Source organism: Labrus mixtus, chromosome 15 (assembly GCF_963584025.1).
Source record: "Labrus mixtus chromosome 15, fLabMix1.1, whole genome shotgun sequence".
Lineage (NCBI taxonomy): Eukaryota > Metazoa > Chordata > Actinopteri > Labriformes > Labridae > Labrus > Labrus mixtus.
This window is the reverse complement of record NC_083626.1, coordinates 24,335,063-24,356,578: the sequence shown is the minus strand read 5'-3', so window position 1 is coordinate 24,356,578 and position 21,516 is coordinate 24,335,063. Positions and strand designations below refer to the sequence as shown.

Here is a 21,516-nt window from a genome sequence, read left to right as displayed (position 1 = left end):
TGAACTGTAATCTACGGTGTATCTGTATTTAAGACATGCTTTCTATTCTATTTCAATGTATTCTATGTTAACTGAAATAACGGATGTTATAAAGCACTGTTTGGATTGTAATTCTATTGTTTGTGTTTTCTTATGCTTAGCAGAGTGTCTCTGCGTCTCATACAGAAGCACAAGACAGCTCTCAGCATCCGCACGAGGCGATTGGACGTTCAACTTCATGTTGACTTGTTGACCTTTCCATTTCAACAGCAGACGCTGAAAGACAAAGCTCTTAAAGTTGAAGGGAGTCAGAGAAAGTTGACATCGGGCAGAGGTGGTTGGAGGGTGAGTTTTGCACCAATAACAGAAAAAAAACATCTCCAGAAAAGTTGAGCTCAAGTCAAACCCCATGATGCCATTTTGCCACGTTGGAGAAGAAGTAAAAGGAGGCTACCAGTTGAATTTGAATCTCAACAAGAATGACCTTGCGGGTCTTAATTGGACACCAGAGGTTATCTGAAACGTTAAGCCTCACTAGTTGATGACCTGTGATGAGAACGCTCTGGTGAAGCACTTTGAGTTGCAATTTAAATAAATAAAGCTCCCTTGAATCGCTTTAATTACAGAACACTTACTATTGGGATAAAAAGAGAAATGTGTCAATCCGATATGCTCAAGCTGAATCATTCCAACTCTTGGGTGACCAATTTTGACCAATTATTTTATAAATAAATGGATAAATGGACCCTTCAGCAGTGATGGTATTTAATTTGTTGGGCCATTTTCCTTTATTAAAGAGGACCGCTGAAGAGAGACAGGAAACAGTGGGAGGAGAGAGTGGGGGATGACATGCAGCAAAGGACGGAGGTTGGATTCAAACACACGGCCGCTGAACTATAGCCGCCGTACATGGGGCATGTGACATAACCGTTAGGCTATCCAGCACCCGAGCAGCGCTGGTATTTAAGACACCCAAAGTGTGTGTCCATGTCTGTTCACGTACAGCGTCCGCCTAAACACGGAAATGTTGAATCTTTCACCACGGATGTTCTATCGCCCTTTTATTTCGCTTGGTCCGTGTGGAAATTCTGAGCTGCACTCGGACAACTTTTCCACCCACACACACACACCCACACAAACATGTCTTGGCACACATATTGACTGCTCGGTACCAAGTGAGCATATGCACGTTGAAACGCCCACGCAGAGCTCTTATGAACCTTCCCCATCTAATGTTTATGCATCAAGCACAATCAAGACGAGGCAAACTGCGATGTGGGATCATTTAAAATCTTCTGCCTCTGTACGTGGGTAGGGAATATGTAAATGGGAGCTAATTTTTCATTGTAATGTGCGCAAGTAGTGGATGAGAGTGCTGGTGTTTTAGCACGTTGTGTGAGCGTAAGTAGAAATGTACTTGGGGATATGTGTGTGTGTGTGTGTGTGTGTGTCTGTGTGTGTGTGTGTGTGTGTGTGTGTGTGTGTGTGTGGACTTACAGGTACGCTGGGCTCTGACACCGCAATGCTGTCTGGGTACACAGTGGCCTTCACACACTGGTTGAGAGCGGCGGCGAAGCGGTACGGCTCATCTGCGCGCTCACAGCGATTCTTCTGAGAACAGCTGAACAGAGAGGGGACAAGAGAAAGAGGTTACTGATATGTGGAATACAAAGAAAGTGATAGCCCTTAAAATATTGTTTTTATTCTTACTGGGAGAAAAAAAAAGTACTCCGGAGAATGAATAAGTCAGAGGAAAAGATGTGCTGCCAGGAGCGAAAATAATTAAATTGAGTAAGGAAAAAGAAGGAAAAGAAGCACAACAATGAGGATTTAAATGAATACTGGTGCTACAATAAAACCCTGCAATGAAAACACTGGGTGACAACTTAAGTTGGGTGTTAAGAAAGACAAACTGCCTGCAGTGTGACAGAGATTAAAACCTTATCCCACTACAGAAGGAAGGGGAGGGAAAGATGAGGATTTAAGACGTCACAAACACTATTTGAAAACACTGAAATTGGAACCTAAAGGAACGTTGAAAAAAGGTATTAGGTACAGTATATGTACAGCAGCATGTGAGGACAAAATAATAAGGCTGTGTCTCTGTGACAGAAACAACTACCTACAGTACACACTGTGTTTGTTTTAAAGGGTTTCTATTGGGGCTTTTTGTGCCTTTATTTTAGGGACAGGACGGTGGATAGAGTTGGAAATCTGGGAGAAAGAGTGGGATGTGGGGAAGGAGCCACAGGTTGGATTTGAACCTGCGCCGTCAACTTAGGCTGCTGGTGCCCCTCACTACCTATATTCCAAAATATCAGTCACATAATCACACAAAGTCCATCCTAACTCAACTGTAACCATTACTGTACCATTGATGAAAGATGATGTTTGGTTCTACACTGGTGGACATTTGAACTGATCCCTAGCTACCTCTACAATAAAATCTGATGGTCTTCCCTTCTCTATTACTGGGAGTGACTGTGGCTAAGTTGGTAGAGTCGGTTGTCTGGAAGTCTGGGAGTTCAATCCCCATCTCCTGCAGCTACATGTCCGATGTGTCCTTGTTGCTCCCACTGCTTCATCGGCGGCTTATGAATGTGTATGCCTTGGACTAGTGACATGATGGTCACTATACAAAGCAACCTCTGCCCTGATGTGCTTAAGTCCATTTAGCATTTACTTTTGTGCATGGCTATGACTGTCGTGCAGGAAAGATAATGGCTTTTGCTCTTATTAGAAGATTGGGGGTCAAGCCAAGGCACATCTAGTTTGAATGTCAAAATGCCATTGGGCAAGACACAGAACCTTAACATTTCATGCCAAGGCTGTGCGCTCAGTATGCGAGTGTGTTTAACGTTGTTAAAAAGTGCTCTGAATGGTCAAAAGACTGCAGGCAGGAGAGTTTGCTCAGTGCAGTTGACTGTCTATATAAGTCATGTTGATTGGGTTGTGTTGAGTAAAGCTGTGCCTGAGATAAACTCTAGAGTCTGTTTTAATTACGTTGTAACCAGACGGTTTTCCTGTCTTGCCTCGTATAATAACATATGGCATGTTGAAGCAATTATATCAAAACAGCGTTACTTTGTTTGTTAGATTACTTCGAAACATTTACAAAAACATGTTCACTCTTGTAATGATGTGCATTTAATGGCACTCCTTACATCAATAACAGCTGGTTTCAAGGATATGGAGCTCTATAACTTTTGCTGTATAGAACATTGCCCCCCGAGAAGCTGTGTATTCCCAATAAAACCACTAAAACAGAGTGATGGAAGCAGCAGCAGCCGAAGTACTTCCTCCAGTGGGTGATCTTAAAAACACCAACTATGAAGCCACAGCATTGAGCTCTACACGCCCACATTATATTCTTCAATCACTGCTTAACGCTGGAGACGTAACTAGTGCAAATTACACAGCGTTCACACATAAGAGATCTTAATGGTCAGACAGGGTATCTGGGACCACATGACACCCCCACAATCCAGCACATCCCTCATTAAAACCCATCCTCCCACGCCTTCTTATTAAAAGTGTGTGTTCCCTGCAGCCCATTACACCAAAGGCTCTCTATCCTCATCCAACCCGGCAGGCTAAGTGTCTGCCTAACTGCCCGTCTGGTCACAGCAGCTCTAATTGGACTCGGATGGGTCAGACGCTGTCCATGGTGCTGATGTGCCACTACAAGGCCTGTCCATTCTCCCCTGTCTGCATCGCTGTGTGTGTGTGTGTGTGTGTGTGTGTGTGTGTGTGTCAGAGCCCATATCATGCTTCTTAACCACACACTCACACACATGCCGACTCAAAAAGCTACATCTTCATCCACAGCCGCTGCGCGTGTGCGTAATTATGTTGTCAGAAGTTCAAGCCGTTTCCAGCAGACTCACATGAAGAAGCACAAGCGCACCGAGCTTCACATATACACACCACACATCACACACATAAAAACACTCGTATGCACAGTACTCCCCGGTGGATTAAAGAGAGCAGGAAAGTGTAGAATTAGTGTAGTTGTGTGAATTTCCAGCTGGGAAAGGGCGGGCATGAGCAGCAGGGTTTCCTATTTCCTATTTTTAAAAATGATTACCTGGTTTCCCCTCCTTCACCACTCTGTTAACTGTATTTCTTCTTTTGAAATGTGACGTTTTATGAATCCAACTCCTGGAGAAAAATTATCTTGCTTTGCTTTTTTACACATTTGACTCCATCACTAACTGCACTCCCACATTTCCTCTCCCCTAACCCCCTAACCTCTCTGTCCATTTCTCTCCTATTTGTCTTTGACACGATGAATTTAGTCCACCTTTCTTAAGCCGAGGTGTTACTCATTCTGCAATTTAACCCTAATTTTACATGGCGATGGCACTGCTAGAGATGACAGGTGCAATGTTTTATGCATGTCTCCAAGCTGTTCCGGTGCAGATGCAAAAAAAAAAAAAAATCTGGCTGGTCATTAACCGACAAAAAGCCCCGCATTGATTTTCTTCACAGTAAAAAAAAAGAAAAAAAAAAGAAATTCATTTCAGTTGGGGTAAAGTAAGATGAGCATGCAGGCAGCATGAGGGTGAGGAGGAGGAGGGGGGGGGGGGGGGGGGGGGGGGGGGATAGTAGCAGGATGGCTGGCTGCTGTTGCCATGGTTTCAGGAGATGGCCATTATCTCTGTGTAGTTAGAAGCTGACCCCTTGCCTCTCTCATTAGCTGAAGTGCATGCTACTGAGTGTTGACTGGAATTCTGCCTCCCTCGTACTCCCCCTCCTGACCCCCCCCCCCTTCCCAGTGGACACCTTCCTTATCCCCCTGTCTGGCACTGTCCTGTCACTCAAAAGCTTCATCAGTGCTTTGTATTCCATCACTCATTCCTGAAATGGGGCTTTAAAGAGGAAATAAGGTGCTATATAAACGGTGATGCACACATTGAATGTTAAATATAAACACACACATACCCGTAAACATGAACACAAACTTACAGTCGTCCATGTTTATGCACAGACTGACAGTACAGATGCACACATTTCCTCCAGACTGTCTCCTGTAATAAGCAGCTCACAGATATTTTTCCCTCTGGGGGCCCTCTGGAGGCAGTCAGCCCGGGTATTATGCTCTCTAAGCCCTGTCCATGGTGCTGAAGTAGCTGCTCGCACTTCCATCATTACTCCTCTCTGGCGTCAACAACTCCACTGCAGGTTATGACTGCAGTTATGAGTGGCAGCCACATTTTATGCAGTCATGTAAGGTGAGTGGGCATACAAAACTCCTCACACATAAAAAAGAAAAGAAAAGGGAAGGAGAGCACGTTGTTTTCTCCTGTGGCAGTTTGTGTGGGCTGCAGCGCTGGAGTCGGAGCTCTGAAGTGCAAACACAATGAATGTATCCTAATATAGCACGTAACCTATATCTTCTATACCTACTATACAGAGGAATACAGGGCGCCCACACAGAAATCAACACTTAATGATCAGACAAGAAGACCAATGTTAACCCACATTTTATAACTCGAACATCTGGCTGTATTTTTTTATAGCTGCGTGAATGTATACAGGCATTGTGTTCACTTTGTAAAGGGAGTCTAAAAATGTCCCTTTTAGTGTTCAATGTAAACAAGCCTGGTCTTTATTTACCACAGAGGTCTTCTTCTACAAAAACAACAGACGCAGTGATTTAAAACTTGTAGGAGGGTCTGAGAGCTGAGCTGCCGCTGGCATGTTTTTCATTTCTTGAGGTTCTTTAAGAGGAAGATGATCTCAGTGTTCGTTGTTTGGAGTTTTTTCCGTTTCTAAAAATGCCCTATGTTTTAAAACAGGTGAAAACCTTTTTGAATGTTTTTGGCGCTCTTCCTTACGGACACAGAAGGACAGGAGGGACTGGGAGCTGAGCTGCTGCTAGCTTGTTTGAAGGTAATTTAATTGTTTGGGTTAGGAATCCTTGAGTATTTTTTATATAAGACAATCATTTAAGACATTTTACTGGGAGCTGAATAAGTAGAAGAGGTCTTTATATCTTCAAATTCAACAGAGCCAGTGGAAAATCAGTAAGAAGACGAAGTGTAAGTTTAACTGTTTAACATTTGGTGTCTTGTTGACACTCTATAGCATGGTTTCAGGGGCTGGAAGTAGAGTTATTTAAATTTTCTAAAAACATCAATGCAGGGCTTATTGTTGGTTAGTGAGCAGCCAGGTTTTTGCATCTGCACCCGTACAGCTCGCACCTCTAGGGCGTGAAGTGTAATATTCTAGCATTGCCATTCTGTATGTAAAAGAAGCACCAAGTTACTGATGGAATAACCCCCGTCCTTTAGACAGATGTCATTTCAAGTTGTGAAATGCTAAAGTTGGAAAGCTTGTAATGTTTAAATATTTGGCTAACAACCAGTGCTAAGAAAAATGATTAGATAAGCATGCATCCTCCAAATAAATCTTACAGGTAGACCGTCACACTTATGTAGGCTTAATAAGGAGTTTGGTGTGGTGCCAAATGAACAGTCAAAATCAAATAAGACGGAAAATGTGATTGTAGTGAAGCTGTAGTGAAGCTGTAGTGAAGCTGTAGTGAAGCTGTGGTGAAGCTGTGGTGAAGCTGTAGTGAAGCTGTGGTGAAGCTGTAGTGAAGCTGTAGTGAAGCTGTGGTGAAGCTGTAGTGAAGCTGTAGTGAAGCTGTGGTGAAGCTGTAGTGAAGCTGTGGTGAAGCTGTAGTGAAGCTGTGGTGAAGCTGTAGTGAAGCTGTGGTGAAGCTGTAGTGAAGCTGTAGTGAAGCTGTGGTGAAGCTGTAGTGAAGCTGTAGTGAAGCTGTGGTGAAGCTGTAGTGAAGCTGTGGTGAAGCTGTAGTGAAGCTGTGGTGAAGCTGTGGTGAAGCTGTAGTGAAGCTGTGGTGAAGCTGTGGTGAAGCTGTAGTGAAGCTGTAGTGAAGCTGTGGTGAAGCTGTAGTGAAGCTGTAGTGAAGCTGTAGTGAAGCTGTGGTGAAGCTGTAGTGAAGCTGTAGTGAAGCTGTGGTGAAGCTGTGGTGAAGCTGTAGTGAAGCTGTAGTGAAGTGGTGGTGAAGTGGTGGTGTGGCTGCAGAAATGACCCTTCACACAGCAGTGTGAGAGGGGAGCAGACCTCAGGGTTCTTTCCAGCAATACCTGTTTCTTATTCTGTTGCCCTAGACAGGCAATTACACCGTCGTCTCTGCTGTGCCGAGCTTTGATGGACACCCAGACATATTAACACACACACACACACACACACACACACACACACACACACACACACACACACACACATACATTCACATGTACACACTAACACACACAGACACATAACCCCCGTAAGGGACCGAAGAGGTGATGTATACACTCAAACATGCACAGGCACATACATATGCATAATAACATACAGTTCCCTTGCAATAAATCCTTCACACATTTATGCACACACACACACACACACACACACACACACACACACACACACACACACACTGGCCTTGACAGCAGAGCAGGAGCGGCAGGCGACAGGGAAAGATTTCTGTTCCTCCGTGCCCCCCTCCTCTTCCCTTTCCTTCTCTTACCACATCTAAGGACTTCAGTGAGAGTGTGAAGGCCTGTCTGATTGCAGCTCTAGCTGTGAGCACCATGTTTAAAAACAGGAGGAGAGAACAGAGGGGGAGCCATTTTAAAAAATCACCTCCCTTCCTCTCACACCAGAGCCGGAGCACGGAAAACGCCACACAGAAATGAAGAGGAGAGGAGTGAGGAGAGGAGAGGAGAGAAGAGGAGAGGAGAGGAGAGGGGAGGGGAGGGGAGGTGAGGAGAGGAGAGGAGAGGGGAGGTGAGGAGAGGAGAGGAGAGGTATCAGGGTGGGAAGAGGATAAACTAGATGTATATTGAATATTTGATGTTGCCTAACAAAGCTTTAGTAGTCTTAAGTGGGGAGCGGTTATGTTTGAGCATCAGAGGCAGGATTTGATTTGGTTGAATGGGATCTTTGTCTGGGGACATTCCTACAGAAAGGCATGTTAATGTAAACATGCATGAAGACTGACTGCTGTGGGACTGTTGCTCCCCAACATGATATGAGGAATCATTAGTTAAGCAGTGATGTGCAGGGCTGTGCTGCCTACACACACACACACACACACACACACACACACACACACACACACACACACACACACACACACACACACACACATCCTCCTCCCTTCTGTGTTTCATCCTTATACGGACTGATTCGGGGCATTTGTTTCTTACTGCTGCATCCTAAAGTGTGAGAATATCCATTTAAATGCAGTCCACAGGAGGCATGAATAAAAAGGACGAGTAAAAAAAAAAAAAAAGGAGATAAAAAAAAAAGCAAGGGTTTTCAATTTCAAACAGCCACAGAGATGGTGCATTTCGACGGCTCAAGTTGCTGTGTGGGCTTGGTCTGACATGTGAAGGCGCAGTTTGAAACCCTGGGTTCATGTCGGGGGTCAAACCGACCGCTGCAAGTCGTGGACCGTCCCCTGTGGCGACTGATAATGTCACCGCAGGCGAGCGCACACAGGACAGGGAGCAACAGTGCGGCCACGACCCGCTCGCTTCATCTTCTCATAGATCCAGAAGCTACTGTTGTGCAAACACAAACAAAGGGCGAGCCACACACATCCAGCAATGTAGCTCATGCAAAGCAAAGTGTGTCAGGCTCTATTTGAGATACTAGGTGAGAGGGGTGGGGGTAAGGAAAAGAGATAAAGACAGACAAAAGATTGACAAAGAGACCTTTTTTCAGTTGCTCTGCATCAAGGTAAAGCTTTGCCTGAGTGGGCTGAGAAAGAAAAAAAATGGAACAAAAGCCAGAGGAAGCAGTGCAGGGATGGAAGAAACTCAAAAAAATAAAGAGATACAGACACACTGAGTTTTTTAAGGATCATTTACTGTATTTTATGGAGCCCACATATACTATGCAAAGGCTACTGTATGCAGTATTTCATGTCGCTAACCTGAACTAGCGCTATGTGCTAGCACGAATCTATGGAAATATTGATAGAGCTGCATGTTCCTGATCGATATCTCATTAGGCACAATTGGGAAGATGGATGCAGCTTCCCTCTGACTGCTTACCGGCTGCGGCTGATGAGTCGGCCATTAGACACACAGTCTGACATTCACAATGGGCTGAAGCAGCCATTTTCATTGCGAAGCTAATTGTTGTTGCCACTTGCAAATTAGAGGAAATTTTATGGTCGGTGTTGGAAGCCATTTGTAGCCCGGTGATGAACAGGCCACATAAACAAACAAACACGCACACACAAAAAAAAAAAAAAGTTACAATTTCCTGTCTTAAACTGCTAAATTCACAAACATTTCTCTGAACAACCACTCTCTGTGTAAGAGCAGTCTTTGTCTATCCCTGTTGACAAACTGTACCAGTATAATGTGCTCCAAGCAGGACAGCACAACAAATCATTTGACAGCGTTTACTCGGCTTGTAACACAGATTTGCGAGAAGTGGACAGCTGTGCCATTCAGGCTGCTGTGTGGGCTGTTACTGAAACAGATCTGAGCGGTTCAGCCACATGCTGACTGACAGAACAATACAATACAGTAAGTGTAGAGAAGTGATATGTGACTCTTCTCAGAGCGGCTCTCAAATGCTGACTCACTCGCTCTGCCAGGGCCTACTACACAAAATAGGCACATATTACATAATGGCTAACTAGCATGAAGCAGTACGTCACTCAAAATGTGTTTGTTACAATAAAAAGCAGAACTTAGAGCAGAACATTCAGAAAAATCTATTTTATCAGTTTGAAAGTTTATTATGGTTTGCAAAAAACAACAAGTAAGCTAGCTAATTGATGGCTGAGGTCAAAAGCTAAAAGCAACAAGTAAGATTAGCTTAAAGACTTGCTGTAGATTAACTGTGGGAATGTAACCACATGGTTTTACGTCTGTCAACGAGAGGCATTCTCATCATACACATCGGCCTAACATTCACACATGCACAACCAGGACCTATGGAAAGGCATTAATGGAGAGATGTCAGGGTGGGGATGCTACACGGGGAGTGCGCCAGAGCTGTTGGGGGATCAAGCAACTCTTCAGCAACCACAACAACTTCCATACCGTATCCCGTTAACGGGACCTGAACCGACGACCATCCAGTTCCCAACCCAAGTCCCTACAGACTGACCTGCTACTGACACCCCGAGAATAATTAGCTGAAAGTAACAAACTAAGCATGAACGTAGCTAACCTTTCTACCACTTATCCATTCATTCAAGCTAGCAGGAGCCAAACACTAAGCTAAGGCTAATGGATATATCTGGTAATACAGAACTGGATAAACGGTTGTAAAAGATAGCTAGCTAAGAAATGTGCTAATATTCAAAACAGATACCTGACTCTAGGCCTATCGATTATCTATTACCAAATGAAGAATTGTTGTTCTAGATCAGGGATTGGGCAACTTTGGTCACAGCAAGGAGCCACATTCATTTAATTCTCACTGCCAGGGGGTCAAATTGTAGTATAGAAAAACGATTACGGTCGATTATATCTCAAATTTAACTCAACATATACCAGTGATCAAATATTATTATGGACATATTTCTGGTTTTCATGAATTCATGGCTGATTTTGTCATCTTTTCTTCATGTTTCCAATTAATTGATGTGTAAAAATTGACCCGAGGGCCACGTTGAGGGTTGATGGGGTTTGAAAGAACTAACACTTGAAATATTTAGCTAGGTAACTAAAAAGTCTGCTTAACATGGATATAGACAGAAAGAAGTAGCTAACATGGATTACAGTGGAATCAGTTAGCTAGCTTTCGTTTATGTATGTTTGAAAGACGCTGTTTTATCTCAGCTTCTAAGTTGTAACTGAAAATGACCAAACCAAGGAAAACCATGACGTATAAATGTTACCATCAATGGTGTTAATATTATACATCTTAACATTGTGACTGTACTTTGGATAAAAGCGTTCTCTTCTTATATTGGGAGCTTTAAGCACAATGAATGGGAACCACTGACATGGAGGAACTTGCTATACTGGTTCACTGATGACCTTGGCACTGGATCCCTCGTCTGATCTCAGCTCTTGGACAGAAGTCAGACTTGCGGCTAATCCTGACAAATCTCAACAAAAAACCTCTTCGTCTTCTCCTGGAATTCCGGAGTGAGCTCGAGAGGATGGGGGGAGAGCGGAGTGATATGGGACATCTCAAGATGGAAAAGCCTCTTTTGGGCATGATTAGAGAGCTAATCTAACAGGGACGAGAAGCAGGCTAAGGCGGAGAGAGAGAGAGAGAGAGAGAGAGAGAGTGACAGACACAGACAGACAGAGAGAAAGCATCATCACAGCTCTGGTGTTTTTGGATCGTGGTCAGACAGAGGCTGAGCTCTCCATTCACAGGACGGCGACTGAAGAGCGCTCGAGATGATGAGCTCCCTTTGAGCCGCAATCAAAATGCTGCTCAGTTTTGTGGGCCGATGAGTGTGCAACATCAAACACCCTCTTTCCCTCTCTCTCATTTTCTTCCCCTCATTCTTATCCCCTCTCTCTCTCATTCTTCATGCATTCAGTGGATGCCTAGCAGCTGCTGGTAATTAAAGGACTTTAGAGTCTCACACCACACTGAATCACAAGAAGAAGAAAGAGAGCGGGGAAGACTGAGACGCCACTCCTGGACAGCCCTTTTTTCTGAATCCATCACATTCCCTCCTTCAAACTCGTCACTGGAAAAAAAAAAAGGAAGGTAATGTCCATCTATGTTCCTAATTAGCCACCTTAGAAAGTTGCATTTCAATAAGAACACACGCACAAACATAAAGAAAAGGAGGGACACAGAAGAAAAGGGGGATGTATATTGTGGATGGCAGCTGAAAGAGAAGGGAGGGGGGGGGGGGGGGGGGGGGGGGGTGATCAAAGCAAAGGGTGTTTATGCGTGGCAACCATCCCTCTCTGGAGTGTGGAGGAGCTTATTCCAGAGGGGAATGGTGTCTAAATGGGAGACAGCGCAGTGTTGAGATGTGCTGAGCTGAGAGGAGATGAGCGCTGTAGCTCACATGCTAGCTTTGCTTTGAGCGAAGTGAGAGGGGAACATGGAAAAGAGTGGGGGGGGGGGGAGGAGAGGGGGAGGGGATATGATTTCAAAAAAATCAACAATGACTAAGGAATGGTTGGAGAAGAAGTGGAGGATCAGGAATGGGAAAAGGGGGCAGAAGGAAGCGGGAGTGATTACAGCTGTGGATGGCACCACGGCTGGCGAGAAATTTAATTTTGGATGTGTGGGATGGGGGGGGGGGCTCTTCAGCAGAAGGGTGCAGCTGTTTTTGCTGCAGCAGTATTTGACACATACTTGCTTCTTCTTGCTGGTTGTGTTGCACAGTAAGATCTTCATGCAAAGCTTAACTATGCAGCAAATACCTCCTGGTCTCACAGCTATGATCTCAATTTATTTTTGCTGTGTCATAAGCTGGCAAATTAACAAGTTGGCTCCGGGTAAACAAGATAAGACAAGATCCGATAAAAAGCATTGATCCCAGGCAGGAGAAAATGTACTTTGTTAAAGCAGCGTTGATGCCTGCTTCCTTGAAATATCTTTTAAATACAAGAAGGGATAATTAACTGAGCATCTGCAACTCTGATAGAACATTCTCATCCCTCACTGCTTCAGAAATAAGATTGTGTTTAAGTTTTTTATGATTTATTTTTCTTTTCTGGTCCTTGTATAAACTGATGTGTTGCACTTTTAGCTGCTGTAGTAAAAACTAGGGAGATGTTGTTGTGGCGACTACAGCATCAGTGTAGATTTGAACCAGGCAGGTACACTGATTACTGACGCTCTTTTCATGCTTTCTTTGTCAATGTCTACAAGTGGATAGATGTGTTTTCTGAGAGGCAGCATTGAAGTGAATGCTTTGTCAATAGTAGAAAATACACGCAAAGTGAAAGTGCATTTTTGTCACTTTTACACTTTAGCCAATTTAAGATTCTTTCTGTGGCACATCGAAGTTTCTTTCTTGATTATGGCGTTTCATTTTGTTTATCAGGTTCAAACTGAAAATGTACATACAAGTCGTCAACAGGACCAAAAGCAAAGAACAGTTAACTATTCTTCTCTGAACTTTTTTTTTTCCCGTCTGTGCAGTAACTCATCTGGCGCTGACAGGGGTCCTGCCATGCTCATTGCAGGGTCAGGGCAAGAGAAAGGGGGTATTAGGAGCAGAGACAGGTGGCACCAGGGTCTGCTGCGTGGAGAGAACAGATGGCTGATCTGACGTGAATCGGGGTGCTGACCCTTTTCTCCCGACGGTACAGTACAGCGCTCCACACAAGTGTTTGTGCATGTACACAGAAATCGGAAGAAAAAAAAAAAAACCCATGTGCACGCACACACTCAGACCGAAGCCCTTACAGACACACTCAAGAACCAACCAGCTGTTTCTCTCTCACAGCTGCTTTCACCATAGCAGCCCCAGAACCCATTCACCTTTTAGCATCACCATCTCTTACACACTGTGGATGTTGAATCCCCACTCATCTTTTTTTTTATTCCCTTCCTTACCACACCTACACAAAAAAAGCATATGATTAACAGCCTAGCGCGGAGGCTAATGTTGTGGTAAATGATCCCTGTGTGAAGGCACGCACACTGCTGAGAATACCCAGCTTTAGTCGGCCCCTCCCCGCGCCCCGCACCTCCACACTGGCACATGCTGAATTACCTTGTCGCTAGGCAATTATTTGTCCTGTCCCGGCTTTGGAGTGATGTAAATTACTTTAAGTGCACTTTGCAGGGGCCGCCATCACGATAATGATGATTGCGGCGGGGCTCTGACACACACAAATATTCAGCTATACCTTTAGAGAGAGGGGCTGCATTTAGGAAGGGACCTGAGAGGGGGATTCAAGACTTGTCAGCTAAGAAGAAGAAGAAGAATCTCTCAGACTGATGAGAGGATGTGTGTGCTTAAGAAACAAAAAAGGGAGCGATGGAGACAGGAATGAACGTCTTTCTGATTCCTCATCTGCAATATATCCTCTTAACTGTTTCATTGGACTCAGTCGATACCACATTAAGTGACTCACACTCCAAGTACAATAAAAACATATGTTTTTCCAAGCCTCCTTTGTTTTTTCACCCTCTTTTTTCTTCTCCTGTCTGGCTTTCTAGAAGTTCAGTTTGTTGTAGTCCCTCTAAGCTCCAGCAGGTGTCACTCACAGGGCTTCTATGCTTATTCCAATGGCTTCTGTTGTTACAGTGGGGGGTAAATTTACCAAAAAGTTGCTTATAAAATGCACAACAGACATGATTTGTCTCCACCAGATTTAGAGCAGTGTCTTTTAAACATGAGAGGGCAATGCACAAGGAGCACATTTGCTTTGTGTGCAGGAAAAGTGATTAAAGAAAGGGTCTATTTGGAGTCCACACAGACTTAATGGTTTCATTTCCTGTCAATATCAAGTAACATGGAATACAAAGTTTTAGACCACTGAGGCATTTCCAAACAGATGCCAAGTATTGTCTTCCAATGATTTCAAATCAATGAGATTTTCTAGCCCTAAACGTGGGAATTTTTGGCCGTTTTGGGAAATGTTCAACACATTCTGTGAGTAATGTATCTGTGACCTGACTGGATGATGACTGAGAGCACTTACATGTTATGCAGGACACACCAGCCGCAGTGAGGGTCTCCAGAGCTCAGGCACTCACCGCAGGTCCCGTACTGCTCGCATGACTCGATGGGAACTTGGGTGACCTGAAAAGCACATGAAAGGGTCAGAGTTAGAGCGCAGCACGATAGACATCACAAGATGCGCAGGAGGGGAAAAAAAATAAGCCTCAGGGTTTGAGTGCGTGCTAAAAAAAAAAAAGCAGCTCATTCAGTCACACAACAATAGACGATTGAAGAAGTTTTCAGCTTCCACATGTATCAAACAATAAGTATGATTGTTCTGTGTTATGAAATGTTATGCATGATTCCTTCCTGCTCCAGTATCGCAACAATTTCAATCTTGTATGTTGAGCCTGATGCTCGAGATGATGTGCGTCATATGTTTGGGGTCAACTCTGCCCCTTTATGTCAATATGTGAGATCTCAACTGCACGGGCAACTGGTGCCTTTATGTGAGGCCAGAGAAACAGAAGTGAGCAGGTGGGATCAGTTGGCTAGAGAAAGCTGTTTCTCTGCCATCAATGGCCTCTTGTCTCCAGCAGGGCATCTGTCCATGTAGGTACAGCCTGAACAAACACACCTACACATGGAGGAGGAGGGACGCACACTTTTCTCCAAAGTATGTGTCCAACTTGATTACAAAAAATGTAAAATGTGAGGGGGGGAGGAAAGTGATGAAAGACTTTTAAACTTTCAAAGCGATGTACAACTGCAGTACAGTTATAGAAAACATCAGAGTTATTAACTATTGGGTATGCTTTCCTTCCCTCCCCCAAGCAAATGTAAAAATCATTACTTTAAAACAAACAAATGACAGCTACATAACTGTGCAACTGAAAAGCAATTATTAACGTTGTACTGTAAGTTCGTGCTTAAAAGAAATGACTGGAGATCAAAAGTGGTATTTCAAAGCAAAAACATGTTGAAAGTGTCAACAGCCGAGGATTTGACTAAGCACTTTGAGCACAAAGCAAACACACACACACACCCACTCCACACCACAAATCCACACTGCTCCACACAGGCCTGTTTGGTCTACAGTCATTTGAATAGAGAACAAACATCCTTGTTTGTGTTTTACATTGAACGTACACAAATGCAGACTTGACAATTTACATATTTGGATGTAAAACACTGGAGAAGGATGAGTATCAAAAATGCATCTCCTCCTCTGCTGGGACTGTTCACAGCTGCTGCAAAACACGCACTCATCCGTCTGTCAGTTATATATGTGTTTGTGTGTGTGTGTGTGTGTGTGTGTGTGTGTGTGTGAATCTAGCTGTGCCTCTGTCTGCGTCTGTTTGTCTGCCAGACAAGGTTCTGCTCAGCCACATGGCCCTCAGTCTGTTTGTGCAGCACAGAGTGTGATATGGAGGTCAGTGTGTGTGTGTGTGTGTGTGTGTGTGTGTGTGTGTGTGTGTGTGTGTGTGTATTTGAGTGTCAAATGGGGCTGTCCAGCTCGCACCTACATCCCCTGTCAGCAGGAGTAAACGTACGCACTCCGCGACACACTCTGCCACACAAACACCAGCAGAGGATCCGAATCCAACGGAGAGCAAAGGCTTTAAAAAAAAAAAAAAAAAAAAGAAGAAGTGAATTTCAGAGTCTAACACAGGTTAATTTACTGCCATGTCTGTCTTTCGGTTTCCTGGCAATTGCCTGGTTGGATAATGACAGCCGCCTGTGACAGTGTGTGCCCTGCTCAGCTCGGATCAATGCCTAATAAGTGGCTCCTCTGCAAAATGTGGGGGAGGGAATGAAAGGTGCAAAAAACACCATTTAAGTGTTGTTGTGAATGTGAACCCCCCCGTGCAAAATCGCCCACAACTGGGTGATATTAATTGCTGTTAGTACAAATGGCTCAAATTAACTGTCAGCTGCTAAGAGATAACAGCTGGGTGTCAATCAACGGCTATTTTCCATTATAATGTATTTAATTAATTTTTTTTAAATGCAGCTCGTGGCGAAAATTTGTAATGAGTGCCTGCTATTTGTCATATTCACAAAGTGGCCATTTTTCTTCTCTCAAGATGAAAAACTCAAAAGTTTAATTTCATTTGACGAGCGGTTATCAGTTATTTGTTTTTTAATGGATAAATGAAAAGTCAGTTAATTGTTAAATCTAGGTGTACATAATGTTATGAAGATAAAACAATACCGTCAGCTAAGTTACGGAAGCTAACATTCGACTAAAATCTGTAGCTACCATTCTAGCTAGCTAAAAATGCAGTTTCTTTACAGTTAGCTAGTGTTTCTTACAGCTGGCTAACATAACCATTAAACAGGATTTGAGACCTTTCCTTTGGATAGTTATGAAACATTTAAACTGCATCATCATCAAGGAAGTGGTTGATTATGCTAGCTGTTGTCTAGCTAGGCTTAGCCTACATAACAAATATTTGAGCTTGAAATGCTGGTCAGTTGCTGGTCATATAAAAAGCTATGAAATGAAAGTAAAATGTTTAATGTTTTGCAGAGCAGGAACACAGCAGTCTGTCGTTATAACAGCATTTCGTACCCTGAGCATAGTATCAATAGTCGGTGTGTCAATATTATGAATGGTGCTGCCTATGAAGTCTGCACAAACTGTCAGCTGCTGTGATATCTCTGAGCCATATGTGCTCCAGCATATATACTTTTCTTTGTTTTGGGCTTTGCTCTTCAAAAAGCTCCACAACCCTCCACCTGTCTGCCGGTCCTAAACCCTGTGGCAACAGAAAGACGAGCCCGGGGGGACACAAAGAAGGCCATTCACTCGGCGGGACGTTGACAGTCTCTGTGCTGTGTGGCAGCCTCGATCCAGCATGGACACCCCTGTTAGATTAACCCCCTGTCACCTCGACAAACTCTGTGTGTGTTTGTGTGCGTGTGTCTCTCTTCTTGCTTCAGGACAAACAGGTGGCACGCTGTAATGAGCTGCAGACGAGGTCACATCAGCAGTAGAAGCCGCGACTGATGACAAACAAGCCCACCAGGAGCGAGGCTGGGCAGGAAACAGTCAACTCAGTCTGGAGGCCTATGTGTGTATCTCAAAGTGTCTGAATCCCCTCTTCACCTCCCCCCCCCCCCCCAAAAAAAGGACTTCAGATCCTTCCAGAACCATGTGCGAGGCTTTTGAGACTTTATAGTATAACTTTCACAGAGGGCCCAGAGGCTTGAAAGGGTTACAGTGTGGAGACAGCTGTCAGCGGGGGGGAAAAGTCGGGGGAGTTGGGGGGAGGGGGGGGGGGAGGGGTACCCCTTATGGAGCTGTGTTTAAAAAGACAGACAGATGCAGCCCCGCTGTCAGCTGATGCCGACTGAAACGCAGAAATAAAGGTAACATGGAGGAAGAGCAGCGAGGTGAACCGGCAAACAAAGATCTGTAAACTGAAAGAGCACAGAATGAGGGAGATGAATGTGTATTCATCTCTGTGCTGTGTGTACTGTATGAGTGTGTGTGTGTGTGTGTGTGTGTGTGTGTGTGTGTGTGTGTTTGTATTGATGTTAAGGCCAGCATGGGCCAGTAGTGGAGGTGAGGGGGTGAGGGGGGGGTGTCAGGGGGGATCACAGCAGCTGTTGCCCAGCACACGCTACAGTCACTCAGCACAGCAGGGCTGCACAATGAAGCCCCTTCTCCCACTGTGCATGCATGTGTGTGTACGTGTGTTTGTACGCACACATGCACAGCGCCAACGGATGTGCAGATTTTTGTTCCTGTGTTTTTCAAGGAAGACAAAGAAGCTCTGCATGTGATCTGATATTGCCTCCAACTTTCTCTGCTCTCTGTCTCTGCTTTAAAAAAAAACACATTCAAACAGTTGCCACAGCTGACCTGAGGTAGACGGAGCATTGTCGAGGAGCAGCATCGCTGAGCTCTGGTAAATGAATGCTAATAAAATTCCCGCTTCAGATGACCCAAGCGGGGGGTTATTCAACCAAAGAGGCTACAGTGGAGTCGCACAGTGGAAAAACCTGGGGGACTGACTGACAGCCGCGGGTTAAAACAACAGCTTCCTCTCTTTCAAAGGCTCGTGTTGAATAGGCTCCAGCTTCCATTCATGATGTCAAATCCTTAACTAATGCAGGGCAGTCGTGTCTACCTCTGAAACCTATACCCAGCTAGGGATTTGTGCACTATTAATAATGCCTAGCATTAACACTTCAGTCTGGACATATTTTTTAAACAAAAATGCAAAAATCTAATCAAGTTAAATATCAAAATTGAAGACCAGTTTTTCTGGAAAAGGCAATCCTTTTTGTGTGTGTTTAACCTAACGTAATTTTTGTGAAATGAAGTCTTCTAAATTCAACTTGGCATCATCCGCTGCCATCGGGGGCCACCAACAAGAGAACTTTCCCCGTGCATCTTTTATAAATAATGTATGTGGCTTATTTTTGTTTCAGTTGTCTCCTGAGAACAACAACTTCCAACAACAACAAAAACCAGGGAGGTGACAGTGTTGTCACAGAGAGCTGGAGGTTTGGGCATTGCATAATAAACCTGCTGCTGCCTTTACAGCATGAGAAAGAATTCCCACTGTACATGTTTTTTTCCCCCCCGTTTTTTTTTTCTCCCCCAGCCACCTGTGAATTGTGACTCCAGTTCAGCTCCTCTGACCTGCTGCCCTGAGAACAGCCATGCTCACTGCACCTCTGTGATGGATGGGGACTTGGGCAGGATAGAAGAGGAAAACTGAAAAATATATAAAGGAGGATAGTGCAGAGAGGGAAGTGGTCAGCTGCTTTGTGTTCTGAAGAGGCCGAGTCTCTGCGGTGCCAGATGTGCCTTACGACGCCGAGCCAAAGAGGAAGGGAAGAATCCCATCGTCACCAGTAATGCAGAGGAAGCAGTTTTTGCGAACAGTTGCCAAGGCAACAGGCCTGGTTCTGACCTCGGGAACACCCCCTCATCCAACAGCCCCCCCAAAACCTTGAGCAGTGTATGATAAACAGCTGGCACCTCTGGGACTTCCTGCCACCTACACCTCCTCTTAAGCATGTGTAGACACACACACACAGGCACACAAATACACACAGTGGCGGCTCCCCTATCCATTTTTAATGAGAGTTAGCCAGGCCACCACGTCACTGGAATGAGGCACATCGATCATGAACACAATACCAATTCCAGCAGAGAGAGAGAGAGAGAGAGAGAGGGGTATCTGGGATTGTGTTGAGCTGCCTAATCAGAAAAGGCACAAAAGCAGAGCAAACACTTGCCGCAGAATGAGTGAAAAACCAGTGAAATCTTCATGCCTCTGAGTCTCTTGGTCCCACAGTGACCCTCCAGTCCAGGTTAACTACACATGGACGTCTAAGATACTTCCCTGACCAGCCAGCCTTTAATCTGCTCTAATAATCCCACAGAGGCTTTTCTAGAAGACCACTGCCATGTCTCCCTTGTCTCCTCCTAACTCTCTCCACCTTTTTTTTTGGTCTCCTTTTCATTAGCTAACAAAATCCTTTATCTGTACTCTCAACCAAAACCTCTCTGAGGTGTCTCATCCGGCTGGTTGACATTCACCCACAACAATGGCATCCCTCAAGCAGACGTTAACAAAATGTGTTCCGTCTTTGTTGCAATTCTTAAAACAAAACATGAAAATCTGAAGGCTGTCCATCATTTTGATATATTAGCAAACTGAGGTCAATCCACCACAGCGTTCTGTATGGCAATTATATGGCTGAAAAGTCCTTCACAAAATAAATATAATGAATACAGTACCATCAAATGACACACAACAACAATGCAACAACATTTTAGGCCTACATAAAAAGACTTGCCGCCTGTGCAAAACAACAGAAAAGAAAACACACATTTTCTAAGCAAGGGTTAAGTGTGTGCCCAAGCTGTGATTTACCTGAATGTGAAAATAAGAAATGAAATTGCATTACTTTTTCTCGGGTTTTTGTGGAGTATAAGACTGAGGTCAAACAGTGGTTCAGCCTAATCATCAATACTCAACCTTAGCATGGCTGGCTCAGAGACGAGAGGTGTTGAAGTGTTATGGCTAGTCCAAGGATAATCAAACCTCGAGACTTCCACTAATTGCACACAGCTTGATTAGGGACAGAACAGAGGCATCACGTGTGCGGTTGTTGGGGGGTGCACTGGTGTTGATCCCTTGGGGGCCTCCAGTTGAATCTGCTAAGACACCCCAACAGCTGGGACCTTTGATGATGGCTTAAAAAACCCACATTCCTAGAGCAAATGTGTAAAAGTCATTAATTTAAACCACATGTGCACATAGAAGGGCTGCACATAAAACCCCTCCTCATCATGTACATAAAAAAAAACGACAACCTTTATCCCCCTGGAGACGTACCGACGCTATCTGCGGCTGTGTTCGCACTAAAAGGAATCGCTTTTAGAATCCTTGTTTTTGTTGTTGTGCTTGTTCCAGATGTCAGAAGGCTTCCTGACAAGTCGTTTGAGAGAAACAAGTTTAGTGTAGGACTACACAATATTGATTCCCTTCCACTGTATTGCATTTATTAAAGCACTGTCTCCAGCAACAGCGCAGGATATGTTCTGGATAAAAAGGATGTTAGTAGAATTCAATGGGATATACAGCACCGTTGTATATTTGTGGTTTCTCTGAAGGTCAGACTCTTTTATACCGGGTGGTTTTCAGAATAACTGATTTTGAAAGTAGAGCAGATAGCATTCACAGTAGATATTATTCATCGATTCTAAAAGGCTAAACCTTGGAGGGAGAGAAGGCTGAGGCAAAATGAAATGATACAGCATGGTTCATCTACTAACAGTCATCTCCTATACGGTACTACAAAAATGATTTGGTGTAGAAATGGGAGCTTTTGACCTTTGTTGTCACAGCCTTTATTTCTCTTTGTCTATTCACCCACTCAGAGGCTAAACACAATGAGACACGCACACACACATTTATTTTGTT

General features: G+C 44.2%; 1 protein-coding gene across 1 annotated transcript in view; it reads right to left on the bottom strand.

Moving 5' to 3' along the window:
* Positions 1–21,516, bottom strand: part of plxna2 (plexin A2) — a 211,398-nt gene that overhangs the window by 86,196 nt on the left and 103,686 nt on the right. Inside the window, exons 5-6 of the mRNA XM_061057927.1 lie at positions 14,604–14,704; positions 1,477–1,600 (exon numbers count right to left, since the gene is read on the bottom strand). Coding sequence (XP_060913910.1) covers positions 1,477–1,600; positions 14,604–14,704 — 225 coding nt within the window. The remainder of the gene's footprint in view (positions 1–1,476; positions 1,601–14,603; positions 14,705–21,516) is intronic.